The sequence below is a fragment of the Oxyura jamaicensis genome, chromosome 3 (assembly GCF_011077185.1).
Source record: "Oxyura jamaicensis isolate SHBP4307 breed ruddy duck chromosome 3, BPBGC_Ojam_1.0, whole genome shotgun sequence".
In the NCBI taxonomy this organism is placed as follows: Eukaryota; Metazoa; Chordata; class Aves; order Anseriformes; family Anatidae; genus Oxyura; species Oxyura jamaicensis.
This window is the reverse complement of record NC_048895.1, coordinates 72,346,240-72,361,916: the sequence shown is the minus strand read 5'-3', so window position 1 is coordinate 72,361,916 and position 15,677 is coordinate 72,346,240. Positions and strand designations below refer to the sequence as shown.

Here is a 15,677-nt window from a genome sequence, read left to right as displayed (position 1 = left end):
AGCATTCACACTAAAAACGAGAGAAGTAGCAAAGCTCCTGTACAAGCAATTCTCTTCTCATAGCACATGGGTACCAGCGTACCTGCAGGAAGGCTGAATCAGGGCAGCAGGACAGCCACCTGTAGCTGTAAGTCAACACTGGTGGTGCTTCGCAGGCCGACAGAACTCAGATATCATGTCTGCAATAAAGAAAAAAAGATAAACACTATGATTTTGTGTACATTAGGCACTTTTGCTTTTGATGATTGCACTTCAATGCTTTCTCTGTGCCTGTGCTTTGTCAAGTTCTAAGTAAGAGAGGGAAAGGGCACAACTGGGATACCAGAGAGGAGAGAAAGAAAAGATGAAACTAAGAATGCCCAAACCAAAGTAACAGTAATTACTTGTTTGTAGATTAAATTCACAGCAGATAGGAAAGATACCAAAACCAAAGCAGGAGTGTTCAGAAGACACAGTAAGCTGTTAATGCTTCTAGGACTCTGCCAATAGGGTCTTAATGCAGATCTAATTTATTTTATGTCTCTGGTTAGAAGAACTACTGTGGTAACTGCATCCCCAGAAATGTAAGCCATGCATACTAGATTTTTTCTTCAAGCATGATTGATGTGAGGTATACAACAGAGTTAAGAGTTAAGAATTACTGAGTTAAGAGTATCTATAATAGCATGTGCTTTTGGTTAACCATCGCTCTGCCTAGATTTCCCAGGATGCAGCAAGCATAGATAGCACTGCAGTAGAAATGTTCTGGATACAAAACTATGGTTCTTTCACAGAAAAAAAAAAAAAAAAAAAGGCTAGGCGGCCTCTATTCAACTGCATTTATTGATAATAATGAAGACAGAGGAATCCAGCAGCCAGGTATATACGCTCAGTCGTATGTACTGTGTAGGGAGAGACCAAAATTCTGAGAAGTCCTGATACCAAAATGTTTGGATACTAGGTGCACTACAAAACTACCTGATTATTACGAATTGGCTTTATAATACAGCATACTGAAGACTTGCTCATCCTTTTATCTTCCAAAAACTCTTGAAATTTAGAGGTAATTAGAGCACAAGAGAGGTTCTCAGCTATCTGTGAGAGAAGCTCTCTGAGCATTTCTCAACACAATTACTTTTCTGCTTAATAAAATACCGTTCTGCTGACTAGACGGATGGCATCATTGCAATTTCCTTGTCATTCCACTTTTTTCCATATTCCCAGCTTGTTATACCTCATATCCCCATTTGAACCACAGAATCATTTCTGTATTAATTTAAAAATGTTTTCATTTTGCCATTTGCAACCTGGCTTAAGACACCAACTCTCTTATTTCCTAAAAATAACTTCTAGGTTATGTCCAGTTCTTGAGGCTCATTGAGAGTCCTTGAAAACATCTTACATGCAGTTTAAAAGAAAAAAAAAAAAAAAAAAAAAAAAACACCTTAACATGCATCAGACAACATACATTTATTTACTCTTGGCTGGCAACTTAAGACAGATGTCACTGAGAGCGCTCTCCTTCCAAACACTTAAACATATCTGCCTTGAAACAGGAGAATTATAAAGAAACCACGTCCAACTTCACATTAGACTTGCATGATGCATAGTCTTTGTGTTGAGCTATGCTTGGAATTTATTTTCATTTTAGTTATTACATGATCCATGTAGTGGTGTGAACAAATTTAGGAGATGCAATGGGTGAAAATGTGTTAGAGATGGTTAGTGACTGCTTAAAAGGCAGCTACACGAGCAGTCATCCAGAATGTGTGATAGTGCTGAGTTCTTCAGAACCGAAGCACTGAATAATATGCAGCCTGTCCCTAAGCAGTGAGCCATCAATGCCTTGCAAGGCAGTGAGGAGGTCTGTCGTCAGTGATCAAATACGGACCGTGCTTAATGAGCCTGGTAATGGTGACGCAGGAGCACACGCTGTGCAGTCCAGTGTTATCAGTGGGCACCCTTTATCTACCCCACCTTCGTGTATCATCATGCCAAACACCTAACTGGGTAGCATTTCAACATCCCACTGGTGTTGCTCATGCTACACATGTAAGTCTTTCTTAGGATGACACCAGGCGCTTTTCCGCCTTCTTCCCACAGGGCTTACTCCTCCCTTTTCTTTCCCTCATTAAGTACAGTCCTGTGAAGTTGCTGTTTGAATCACTGGGAGTTTGTCTCTGGCCTCCATGTGAGGCTATTGTATAGTGATCCGTGTGGAGAGCTGCAGACTACTTTGCATCATGCTTTTCTTGTACTACTTCCACACTTGTGCAATGTGTTGGAAAGGTTTTCGGGACCTTGGCAGCCAGCTGTGCTCTCTCTCTGGGTGTAACCATATTTCCATTTTGCCATGGTACGTGATCAGGTGGCTCAGCATATCCACAGCACACCTGTGCACCCTCAGATCTGCAAAGATTGCAACACAAAGCCTTTAGTACGAGTTCACTCCTCCTGACCAGGCTTTTGCTCTTTTATACTCTATATAGTGTATGGGACAACTAGGAAAGTGTGTGTTTGTACATATATGTGTAAATTTGTACATATATGATATATGTGTAAATTTGTACATATATATGTGTAATTTACTGCTCTGCAGTTCCAACTGCAGTATAATAATGGGTTTGCACAGGGTAGTCACGAAAAACTTCATCTTTCTGATGTTACTGTCCTGAGAACAGAATTACAGTGAATATGCTGGAATGCTTCTTCACTTATCCCTTTAAAACAAGCACAGTCTGCCATAGCTCAAGATCTGCAAGTGGAAAGAGTGATCCACTTAATAAAGAATTGCCTGAACTGTTTGAGTGACACTTAGAGATTTTAAAATAATTCCATTCCTACAAACTAGTTTATTCAGATAATTTTCAAAAGCAGAGTGGGTTACATTTCAACGGATAAGTTTTGAGTTTGTTGTGGTTGCAAACAGTATCTAAAAATTTAAATAGAATATAATGTTTTACTCTACAAACGTTGCTTTTTAAAATGGGACATGACAAGGTAATTTCCTCTAAATTACACCTTATGACATGCAAGCAAAAATACAACCTCTTTTCCCTTCCCATCTTTACCTCCCCCACATTTTTTTTCTTCTCTTTTTACCTATTTAATTTCTAAGGTATATTTGCTGAAAAAGAGAATAAATTGTCTAGGAGGAGTATAGGGATTGAAGAGCCTAGCTGTTGAGATGCCTTAAAAAGTCTGAACAAACTACATGGTAAATGTTTAGAAACCAGTATTTAGATAAAAAGAACATCAAAATCTGTTTACTTTTTGGTATTTCTTCTCGAGAAACTTGTGATTTTTAGAAGGCTTATCAGTGGGAGTTCTGAATATTTACCTCCCCTCTTCTCCAGAGGAGTTTTGATGATTTTGCTTCTGGGAATGCTGAGGGTATATTTTTTTTCTTTGGCATGTAGGGCTTAATTTCTGATTCCTGGAGCTGAAAAACAAAACAAAACAAACAAACAAACAAACAAATAAACAAACCAAAAAATAAAAAATAAAAAGGAAAGAAAAAAGCAACCTTCCAAACACAAGAAAGGTATATACATCTTCTGTCTTGTTTTTTCTAAGCAGCTGCCCAGCAACAGAGCAGCTCACCCTGCATGTTGCTGGGTGCTGTTCAGAAGAGACTCATCAGGCTCTTCGTGTGGCTGGCTGGGAAAGCCCAAGTTGCAGCAGAGAGAAGCTGGAGTCACTTGCAGACAAAAAGGTTAGGTAACAAGGGGGAAGCTGCACGGCGTAGCAGAGATTTCTCTTCCCACCCCTTCCCAGCCAGCTGCCAGGAAGGCGTAGGAAGGGAGCGGTGGAATAGGAACAGGAGAGAACACACATGCACCTTGCTTCTGTGGACAGGAAGCACTTGCAACCTCCCAGGTTTTCACCAGGCTGTCCCAGGTGCCTCCTGTGGCCTCAGGCACCGAGGAACAGTGGAGTGGGCTCATGCAAAGTGGTCCTCCCAGAGCTGCTAACGAAGCAGTGCTTTTACCAGGCGTTATTTAGAAAGGTTCTCAAGCAGTTTGGGCCACACACTGTGACTCTGGTAGTTAAAACTGTATTTGCTTAACCCTCCTGCTTTTAATGGTTAACTCAAAAAGTGCCTCTTCGTAATGCCTCTTTGTTCTAAGCCACAGGCACCAATGCAGTCCCAGAGCGTGCTGGATTGGCCAGTGTCCAAACTAGTAACTTTATTCAGAAATTGAAGTGTGGAATCAATAATCCCGTGTATTTCTTGGCATTCCCTGGAAATGTTGGTATTTGTGAACTGCAGAGCTTAAATTAGCTTGATGCAATTTCCTATTACATTATTCTTAATCAAAAAATATACATGCACCTGATTTTTTTTTTCCTCTTTTTAAGAATACCAGGTAGGAATTTGAACACTCATCCAATTATCCACTGGTAATACCAGTGGGATTCAAATGCTGCTGTAGCTACATCTCTTTAGCAGTCAACATTTAGGAGTTTATGTGCACAGTAGGTTAATGCAGCATGTCTGTAATAATAGATCCTTAATAGCTGGAAGACATCCATCTCCTTTTTTCTTCAGAAGTAATAATATATCTGTTTTCTGGACAGGCGCATATTGTTTATTTTAATGTTTTATATAATAATTACATCTGTTTGGAGCCTAATATAAACATACCTAAGAATATAAGTGCATTTCATTAAAAAGTTCTCTTAGAAGTTTCTGTTGCTTAATGGTAAATATTAAGTGATACTGATGTAATCGTGGGATTAAGAGCAAAGAGTTTGCAAGAGTATTCCACTTGATTTAATTTTTGCCCACTGCAGGGAACCAGTGCGTCCTGAGTCACTCCTATCTTCTCTGTACTGGTTTTATAAAGTTTACTGTAATTAATAATAAGGCAATTCTCTGTGACAATTATTATAATAATTAGTTTGAGGGAATTCTGGGAGCCTCAGGTGAACACTGTTATTTAGAATAAACACTAAATTATAACATTTATAACATTGTAATTCAAATGTAAAATGAGATGCCCAGCCATTTTTATAAAGTCAGGATAAGGTATTTTGGTAATAATAGTTCCCTGTACTTAATACTCTTCATCTGTGCAAGATGAAAACTCTGTACATCAAAGAAGTTATCAAGGGATGTAAACACTTCTTACGTTTTAGAAGAGGCCTCTTTGAAGCACATAGACTATCAAGCCCAAATTTTCCAAAGCACCTGCTACGTTGGGTGCCTTCATACTGGGGGGGTTGACTTGAGACACAATGCAGTTGAAAGGTTCTGTTTGTTTAAAGATCCCAAATGCTACCCTGGGATAATTTGTAATGGAAGTTATGTTGCATGATTTTTATCTATTTAATGAGACTGTCTGTGGAGAAGAGAGATTCTACTAATTTCATATTTAAATACACTTTGATTAAATATTGTCATTTTTCATCCTCCTGGATTGTTTTCAGTCGTAAACATACACACAGTGACTTTTTCTTATTTCAGAACCATCACTTCTACTTCCCAAAGCAAGCATGCCAAACCTGGGGTTCTCTTTGTTGTTAGCTTTATGAAATTTGGGCTTGGTCAGATTAGCAGGCCAATTTGCAGTCCAATTTGTCTTTATTCTTTTGCAGTTTTACAGCCTTGCAATAACAAAGCAGTGCTTAGAAGGACAGCTTTCTGTCTCTTGCCCTGTGTGCCTCCGACAGCCTGTTTTCTACAGTGCCTGAGCTGGGGAAAAAGCTTGTGATGCTAGCAAAAGGACTTTCAGTTTTGTAGGTATTGTTTCAGACTGTTTCACCCAGTGAATAGAACCCCAGTTTTCCAAGTTTCAAATGACATCACGAGTTATCTTTAGGTATCCAGAGCTAGTGCCAGTGAAACACTGAAACAGTTAGGGGTTTTAGTTAAACTAACTCCTAGGCATATTTTCCCTAGACTGAATTAGAACTACAAGGACTTAGCTTTCCCATGTAGTGCAAGCAGAGAGTGAGCCAACCTAAATCCTTCATCTGGTGACCACTCAGGGCTAGTTAACAGCAGGTTGAGTATGGGAGTGCGTTAGAAATGGAGCCACATGCAGGATTGCATTGAGATGCCTGAGCTAGCCCAGGAGGAGCCAGCTCAGTTAGCCAGCACTGGGTGTCCACTTCAGTGCAGTGTTTGGCAAAGGCTAATAATGTCTGTGGCTCCTTAGGATTATTTCCTCTTTGCCCAATAATCATTCGATGCAAAAATGTATAAACTCTTCTGAGAAAGTGTTTTCAGTGTGCCTATTTCAGAATCACACACATATAAAGAATGGCCAAGGTAGGAAGGGACCTCTGGAGGCCATCTGCTCCAACCCCCTGCTCAAGCGGGGACACCCGGAGCTGCTTGCCCAAGACCACGTCCAGTTTTGTAGGTCTCCAAGTCCTTTGTAGGACTCCCTTTCTGGGAATACACATCAATTTTACTCTGTGCTTAGCAAAGAAATCCTGACTGCTACTTAAAATGCCTTTTCTTTGATTAGCAAGATACAGAATGGAAAACATAGTGAGTTGTTACTTGTGCCTTTTGGTTGCCCACAGAATTTACTAATACATCTGTGAGATTCTTGTACATGCCCTGAAATGTTGCAAAGCTTGTTCAAATGTCATGTACTTTCAGAACTGTGAAGCTCCTACTGACAGCAACAATTTTACATGAAAGCAAGGGGAAGAGATCAAGAGCAGCATTTGAAGAAAGAACTGATTTCCAGACATTCATAGCTTAGTCTGTAGCACAGACATGCTTAGATGTGGAGCAAAAGAAACCTGTTTCCTATCTGCAGTAATTACACAGAAATAGTTAACCTATAAGGAATTGGGAAGTGTTATGGTGAGCTATCGGTCTAAATTAGACAGTTTATGTTAAACCCGTACTTACCAACAAACTATTTAGAGTTAGTGACAAGATACTGGGCCTTCTCACAAAACAGAAGAAAGAGACCTACACTGAATGCAAAAACATTTACACATCAGATTCTTTATCTTTCTGAACTACATTCAGAATTAAAAAACAAAAGGAAATGGGTTGTATTTATTAGTTGTGTCTTCTGGTTCCAGAGACCAAAGAGACTTCCAAGCCGCTGTCTCTTCCCCTCCAAAATGCTTTTGCCATTTCTCCTCTATTGCATAACATACAGGCACTTTCAAGTTCCTGTACCTTAAAATGAAACACAGATAACAAAGGTTTATTTTTACTCTTTACCTCAAAAGAGGTGATGTCTTGCTGAGTCTTTAGACTGATTATCTAATGGTACAGCTCTGACCCAGCACCAAGGCTAGAAATGCTGAGAGCAAAGATGTGAGGTTAACTAATATCAAGCTTTCTCACCTTCTCCTACATTCAAACGCAAAGAATTGCTACTACTATAATTTATGTTAATGCTATTTTTTTTGCATATAATTTTATTTCTGAATGCCTTCCAAGTTCAGGAGAGCTTAAATGTTCTCTCAGTTCTTTAATGTTGAATGATTCCTGCTCGTACTTTTGGTGCTGCTTTTTTTCTGCTTTTTCAAGTCTCTTCTTAGTTTCATTTTTTCTTGATACTCTAGAAAAATGCATAATTAATATACCAGTTCAGTAAGGTGAAGAACCAGGGATGCCTGTATAAATCAATTTCTTACTGAATTAAGGCAGAAGTGTTTTTTTTTTTTTTTTTCTTTAGCCATCTTAAACATGGATGAAAAAACTTGAATCAAGTTTGTGAGAACCAACGTGTGTGGTACATTTTTCCTGCTGTTGCATATCTACGTTCCAGTATTGCATGTTAATTAATGCATGTGAGGCTTTTGCCCAACACTAACTTCAGAGCTCTTCGCAACAGGTTCTCTGCGTCTGTTGAGGTGCTTACTGAAGGACTTGCTGCCACCCCTCTGCAGCTCTTCTTACTATCCTCTAATTGAGTCCCTTTCATAGCTATAATTTGTCTGCCAAATGACTTATCAGTTGGAAAGGCTCGTTTCAGATACTACTTCCTTTTTTGCTTGTTTTTAACTGAGTGCTGCCAGAAGAAAGAAGGGGTTAAAGCGTGGGAGGATTGCTGTGAAAAAAAAAAAGGGTTTGGTTAATGACACACAGGACTGCATCTCACACACCATAGTTTGTTTATTCTTCTGTAAACAGCAAAAAGAATTATCATCATCATGGTAAGCCGAACGGTACTCTTCTTTTTTCCCTTAAACCACCAGAAATCTTTGGGTTCCTACACGATTAATTTTTTAAAATCATGAAATCAATTTGATCTCCAATATTTTTATAGAGTGTCTCTTTAAATAACAGATGCTGCTGTCAACAGAAGGGGAGGGGGTAAGGATTTTAGTGTATGGAAATAACTAGCTTTGGGGAAGAGGAGATGGGAACAGGCATGTCTTTTCTGACATGCCTGTCTGTTTTTTTATCAAATTCCTTTCCTAAATACTGATGTAAGGATCTGATCAATTTTAATTTGTGCTTCTTTGCCTTTGCTGAGCTTTTTAGAATTATTTCTATTGATTTGATTTTGCATGACTTGCTTCTTTCAGGCTTACTGTTTGTTGTTGTTGTTTTGTCTGGATACATTCTAAATCTAAATCTCTACTTTTGGCACCTAAGAAATAATACGGGACTTACACTTATATTTGTGCTTCCTGAGCTGAATACTTTCTTTCAGTTAAATCTGTAGGGTCGGCATTCTCATTATTCTGTATGCTGTTGCAAAATGGTCAATTTTTACATTTTTGTGATTTAGTTATACACTGAAAAAAACAACAACATGGAAATAGGTCCTGTTCTCTTGAATACATGAACAGCTTTGCTGAAACATCCTTAGTGGAAAATGGGATACATAAATAGTTTGTGGAAAAATATGACTATTAGGAAAACTTTTGTTCATTTCACTTCACTCGGCTCAACAGGCTTGTATCTATAGCTCCTTGGTTATTCAGCTAAGTTCCCCAATCAATTTAACTATGTTCCCTTTATACAGAGATCAGGTAAAAGTGAAACTGTTTAAAATCCAGCTATTGCTGTTTCTATCCTATGTAAGCATACCAGTCAAAGAGCTGGAAGAGGGAGGGAGTACATTCCATGCTCGGACAGACTTGTTAAATTTACAGTGCATTTCTTTCTCTGCCTCTGAAGAGGAAACTGTCAACCTGAAATCTGATACATTAAAAGAAATTCTAAAAATGTTTAGTGTGTGTGTGCCAAACTTTTGTTACTTGGAGGAAGGCAATGTGTGGGTTAGAGGAACATAGTCTTAACTTTTTAAGAAAATAAGCCTTCTTTTGTGGTGTTGTGAAGGGTCAGCATAAACCAGGAAAAAATATTTTACTGAACTGAATTAACTCATTCTAGTTTACTGATGGTAGGGTAACTGGTTAAGAGTAGAAATCACTTAGATTAACTTGAAATAAATTGCTTTCTTTTTTTCCCCTCAGTAAATTTCAAGAGAAAAAAAAAATCAGATCAAATGCTTTCTTATTTTTTCCCGTGTGTTTTAAATTGGAACACAAGTAAAAGCAGCAAGCGTTTATTTCTGTCTACAGCTCCCTCTCCCAGTAGTTAGGGCACTCACCTGGGAAGTGGGAGAGTGGCATGAAATCTTCTCTCTGTAGGACTGGAAGCAGGGAATTGACTGGATCTTGTGCTGCTCAGACTTTTCTCCCTTAGTTTTACTTGTACAGACTTCTTTCCAGTTTTCCTCCTTCTACTTTCATAGCACATTGTGCTAACAATACTCCAGCAGAATTTTCAGCCTAACGAAGCCTGGCGCTGCAAGCATTGAATATTTGAGTCTCAGTCACCATGCAGAATGCTAGAGCCTGAAGAGTTATAGCTTATTTATTTAAATGTTTTTGGCTAATGCACTTCTTGGGGTATCACATGACTGCTAGAAGTCAGGCTTTCTGTTTCTCATGATTGTGAGAATTATGACACTGTGATTTGAGGAGATCCAAAATTCCTGGCATTCCGGTATGAAATTGGAAGGCTCTTAGGTTGTTAGAATTGTTCAACATAGAAGGGTATCTAAAGTTTGCACGTTACTTGAAATCCAGTTACGTATGGTCTTCTAGTGAACGACAGAGGTCAAACCTACTTTTCACTAAATATTGTTTGTTGCTTTTTTTCCTTCTGAAAGTGAACATATGCTGGCGAACGCACATTTAATTTGCAGAACTGTTCATACTAGGTATTTCCACCTCTTAGTTACCACAGAATTGCTAATGACTAGTAAAAATACTTTTTTTTTCTATAATGCGTGCTCTAAGAAGCACTTTCAGTCATGTCCAATTGACTCAGATGACCTAACCTGACAAACTGACATTCAATTGATCCCTCAAAACACAGCCTGAAGTTCTGATTCAACAAATCAGTCAAAGTTGCTTATGCTTTCTATCCGCTGGAGACCAGCAAAGCACATGTTTAATTGCTTTGTTAAATTAGGGGTTTGGCTGTGGCAGCTTACATTAGCTAATGAGAAAAAATAACCAGCCCAAAACAGAGGAAATATTTTGATGCTAACATAAACAGGTATGAATATAAATACAAACAAGATTTACATTTCTTGGTTAAGAAGAAGGCATTTTGCTTTCAGATTAGAACACAGCTTTAAAGATTCATGCAGTATACTTGAAACACCTTCCTGCATTCTGTCCAAGGAAGGAGTAGGCAACTCCTCTCTTTCTCCCTCTCTCTCTCTCTCCCTCCTTTTTTTAAAAGTTGCCACTGCCAAAGCTTGATGAGGGATTTCTGAAATGGCTAATTTCTCAAGGTTAAGACCACTTAAGCTGAAACACATTGAAGAAGCCTGTTCAGCAGCGAAAGGATAGTTCTTGCCCTCTGAAAAATCAAACATTTATGTGCTGTGTTCTGTCAGGTTGGGCCCCATGTTCTTGCATCTTGAGAACCCTGGTCTCTGTGCCCTCTTGCACTGGCAATACTGGCTCATCTACATTTATCTCAGTTAAAATACAAGCTCTTCAGGGCAAGTGCCTGGCCTTTTATGTGTTTTGAAAGAGCTGTATATAATTAAAGTACTTTGTATGAAGAAATTACTTCAAAACAGTTTACATAGGGCAGCTATTTCAAGATCAAGCAAAAATTTCTAGCCTCGTTCCCTGAGGAAACAAGGCTTATGTGACTGGACTGGCTGGCTGTCCCTCCTCCCTTCCATCCAACACCTTTTGAACTTGTTGGACAGTTTAAAGTACATTTGAAAGGGGGAGACGTCTCAAAGATAATTAAGTTCCCATGGACTTTATGAAAATCAACTGCTGGGAAGCAAGAAATCCAGATCCACAGTTCAAATAACTATTTTTTCCAAGTGTAATCTTGCAAACCCAAAGGTTGACTGCAAGTGTAATGACTGTCAGGTTGATAATGCAATCCCAACTAATTTAGAAGACTGGCAACTACTATTCAGTCAAATATTAAGATGCAGATTGACACCGTAATAAAGTTAAATTTCCCCTATTTTGGTATTTTAGCAGTTTTGAATATGACTAACAGAGTGCATCCTCCTCACACTTGCAATTACTATGAATTTTCAGACAGTATTAGTCATTGCTTATTGGCTTGCGTTAAGTGTTTGTGCAAATTTCACATTATTACTGTTTTTTAGCTAGCAATGTTCATTACTGTCTCCTTATACCTTCTCTGTAATTAGCTAGTACTGGCAATACATACGTAGAGTCAAGAAATTAGATAGTAATTGGGCTGCATTACTCATGATAGTTGTATCAGATATAGGGAAATTTGTAGTTGTTTTTGTTATCACAAAAGCTCTTTAACTGTCTGAGCTGTATGAAGTTTATGCAGTCCTTGACATTCCTCTTGGAGTGTTTTGGTTCTACCAGTTTAAAGAAATTAGTGTAGGGAGGGAAACAAGCATCATGAAATTTTCTCATTTGCAGATTATTTCATCAACTCTAAACACACATACACACAAAAACGAAGTAGGAAAAACAAATTTGAAGTCGGGGTTATGGTCATTGACTTGGCTATTTGATGGGCACTGGGGACAAGACCTTGATGTGCAGAGACAAGACCTTATTGCTGGCAGAGCTGCCTACCAGTTGTATAAGCAAAATGCTTAAGAAAGGTGGGCAAAGACAAAGGATCACAGGTATTTTTGGTTGGTTGAAGTATGGTATGCTAACTATACATATGAATTTCCTCGTTTGAGGTTTCCTTCGTTTTTTCATGTGCTTGGGCAAGCTTAGTTGCTGCACGTTGCTCCTGCAGTAGTAGATAGGGGGTCCCCAGGGGCCGAGACCACGTTTTGTAACTCCCGCTTGGAGCTTTTATTCGAGGCCAGTCGTTGGCCTGCTGCTGATGATGCAAAAATAAATAACCTGCTGCTTTTTCACCCGGGGGAGGAAGCGTAAAAAACGCCCGATTTCTTCAATAGCCGGAGGCCCAGGCTCGCTGCGGGCGGTTGACCTGTTGTCTCCGCCGCCCCCGCGCGCGGCCCTCAGAAGCGCCCGCGTGAGAGCGGCGTGGTCCTTCCTGTCGAGGCTGTTCCACTTCACAGAAGTCATTAAGCCTTAATTAGAAGACGACTAGTTCAGCCCTCATTAAACATTCAATACTAATTGAGCGCCCCGGGAGAGCGCCGGCACCACGAGGCCGCGGAGTCACTCTCACGCCGCCCGGGCCGGGGCCACCCCCGCCACCACCCCCTGCAGCCCGGCCCCCGGCGCTCCGGGCACGGCCGCCCTCAGGTGTCCCTTCCCCCGGCCCTGCCCGGCTCAGGCGCTCAGCAGCGCCCCGCCGCGAAGGCTGAGCGCCGTGCCCGGCCAGGTGGAGCCGCTGCCCGCGGCGTAGGGGCGGGCCGGGGCGGGCCAGGGCGAGGCGAGGCGGAGCGGAGCGGGCAGACGGCCGGCGCCGAGGCTAGCGGCGCGGTGCGGGGCAGCAGCGCCGGGCCGGGCGGTGAGTGGCGGGGCTCGGCTCAACGAGGCCGGGCGCCCGCCTCGGAGCCGGGCCGCGAAGGGGCGAGGCGGAGGGGCAGAGCGGGTGAAGCCTGCCGAGGCTCCGTGCCGGGGCGGGGAAGGGCGGCGGCAGCCGGGGAGCCGGGGAGAGCCTTCCCCCGGTACCGCCGGGTGCGGAGGGCGCTGAGGGGCGGCTGGAAGGTGCTGGGGCGGCCCGAGCACGGGGCAGGAGGCACGGCCGGCCCCTGCTGCAAGGGCTCCAAATCCCTGCTTGGGGATGCGCGGCTCGAAAGGCGGTGCTGGTGGCGGCGGCGTTTGAAAAGTGCTAATGTATGGAAATGCAAATGCCCCTGTGTGCTCGGCTCGGCTGCTGCGTGTTTCCTGTTTACCGCGTTAATTAGAAGTTGTAAGGGGGAAACTTCGCTGGGAGTAAGGCGGGGCAGCGTTTGACCCAGTAACGCGCGTTGACTGGTGTAGTAGCTTTTATTGTTTTCGGCTTTCTAACCCAAAACACAAACCAAATACTTATAGGGCTTCATTAAGGAAAAACGAAAAAAGCGTAACACGGCTGACACCTTTGAAACTCCTCTGTATAAGCAGAACCCTCAACTCTAACAGCCAACGTGGAAAGCTCCCCACTCTTTTTCTGACACTTAAAACTTCGACCAAGCGGTGTGTGTCCCCAGTCCTGCAAACTCAGAGATGCTCTCCTCTGTTACTTTGGATGATACTAATCAAATTGTGCATTAGTTTGAGATCTGGGTCGTAAAACACTGCTATTGTAAGGCAAGATGAGCACACCTGTAAACAAACACAGGCTAAAACATACAGAATCTTGGGATTCTAACTGTTCTTGAGTTGCTTTGTTTGTTTTGAGAACTCATATTTTTCATTAAGCAGTTGTTTGTTTTTTTTTCGTTTGTTTTGTTTTCCCATTTATCATATCCTTTTAATTTCAAGGTGGTATTAATACAAACATACTTATTAAAGAAACGTGTTTGGCATTAACCAAATGTTTTGTTTGTTTGTTTTTATAGTCCACCTCACAATTTCCAGATTGTTCGAGAGAAGAGCATAAAAAGAAACCGGTTTTGGAAAGGCTTGGGAATTTGTTTGGTACAGGGAAAAGGAAAAATGTCAAAAGTTCGTTAGATCACACTTCACATTGGAAAGGGGAGAGGTTGGTTTTGCCTCACAAAGTGCAGCCAATATACTGTAAACATCTAAAAGAAGGACCTGAAGCTCTTCCAGTACAGAAGCAAGTGAGAAACGTGAGTGGTGTCTCTGAGACACAGGAATATAATTTCAGTGGGGAAGTAGGAACTCTGTGTCACGATACGATTTCAGAATGGAGTGGTAGAGGAGTCTCTTCTGACAGCGAGTGGTCACCAGATTGGAGCAGCAGCAGTGAAACCATTAAAAACTCTTTCTTTGAGAGTAGCCTGAATGTGGAAACGTTGGAACCAGAGAAGGAGTCTGTCACAGATATAAATAATTCCACAACTCCAGATTTTATAAAAAGCTTGAGGAATTTGTCTAGTGAAGATTTAGAAAAGAGTATCTTAAGCCACAAGCAGCTAGTGAACACGTGGGTGTCTGAGGAGCCTGGGCATGCAACGCCAAAGGATTTGCCATACAAGCTGGAAACTGTGGCCAGTGAACGCCCACATTCTGCTAGAGTGCTAACAGTTGATATCTATCTTAGAAAAACAGACGAGCTCCTTAATGAACCTGTGACTGTTATATCAGAAGAGAGTTGTGGTGATTCAGACACAATGGATAAGAAATCTGCTAATAAAAGATCTGGAAAAAGAAGAAAATCTCAGTCATCTAGTGATATTCCAAATGGAGAGAGAAACCAGACGGAGAATACTGCAAGAGAAGATTCTGTTTTTGAGGATGATGTCCCTTCTGAGGTGTTTTCAGACAAAGTTATAAACTCGGAAAGAAAACTGAAGTCTCCTCAACAGACTCCTGAAAGGAATTCCTTTTCCCCAGGTAATAACCCGGACCTAAAAGTTGTATCTTCTCACAAAGGCACATCCAAAAACGAAACTGACAAATGTAAACAGCAGATCTCAACCACTACCCCTGGAAGGAGAAGGTCATATAAAAAGAACCAGTTGGATTCTGTCCCCACTTCCCCTACTGGTTTGAAGAGTCAGATAAAAGATTACTCCTCAAAAAAGCAACCTTTAGCACCAACGGAGAGTACCCCAATGACAAAAAGAACTTCAGTGGAAAAGGGAACTACACCTGGGGCTTTTGGGGAAGACAGCTTGGAGTCTCCTAAAGCTTCTTTGGCCGATAAGACAGAAAACAATGCCTTGGCTTCTTCTGAAGGCAGAAATGAAACCAAGACAGGAAAGCATGGTAATGATTCTGATGGAAGAGCTTTCTCACGTACCGATGGGATTAAAAATGGAGACCTATACATGTCAGCTGAGAGACAGACAAGTTCTGATTTAGACAGCTTGAAGCTGAAGAGTTTGGATGCTTCCAAAATAGTCACGACAAAAATTAGCCTGTAAGTAACATAAACTACAGTTTACCTTCTCACGGTGGCTGTAATTTTGCCTATGTTTGTATTTAAGATTGCATAGGAGTACTGGCTATGTATTTGCTATCTAGGTTATTTTCAGCTAATTAAAAACTGGGGTTTGTTTGTTTGTTTTGGATCATATTTACAGTTACCACTTACCAAACAGTGTAATATGCATGTGTTAGAAAAATAATTCTTTCATGTAGAGGCAGTTCATGTCAGTTTTGTTATATGGAATAATTTAATACGCATA

The 15,677-nt window shown here is 41.0% G+C and overlaps 1 protein-coding gene across 3 annotated transcripts in view; it reads left to right on the top strand.

The window, feature by feature from the left end:
* Nucleotides 1-15,677, top strand: part of CRYBG1 (crystallin beta-gamma domain containing 1) — a 95,727-nt gene that overhangs the window by 40,775 nt on the left and 39,275 nt on the right. The window contains exons 1-2 of one of the 3 annotated variants that reach the window (XM_035322526.1): nucleotides 7,977-8,118; nucleotides 13,920-15,409. In XM_035322526.1, coding sequence (XP_035178417.1) covers nucleotides 8,116-8,118; nucleotides 13,920-15,409 — 1,493 coding nt within the window. In that variant the 5' untranslated portion in view covers nucleotides 7,977-8,115. Of the gene's footprint in view, nucleotides 1-7,976; nucleotides 8,119-12,823; nucleotides 12,884-13,919; nucleotides 15,410-15,677 lie in introns of those variants that run through there. The other 2 variants (XM_035322527.1, XM_035322525.1) reach the window with 2 other exon arrangements.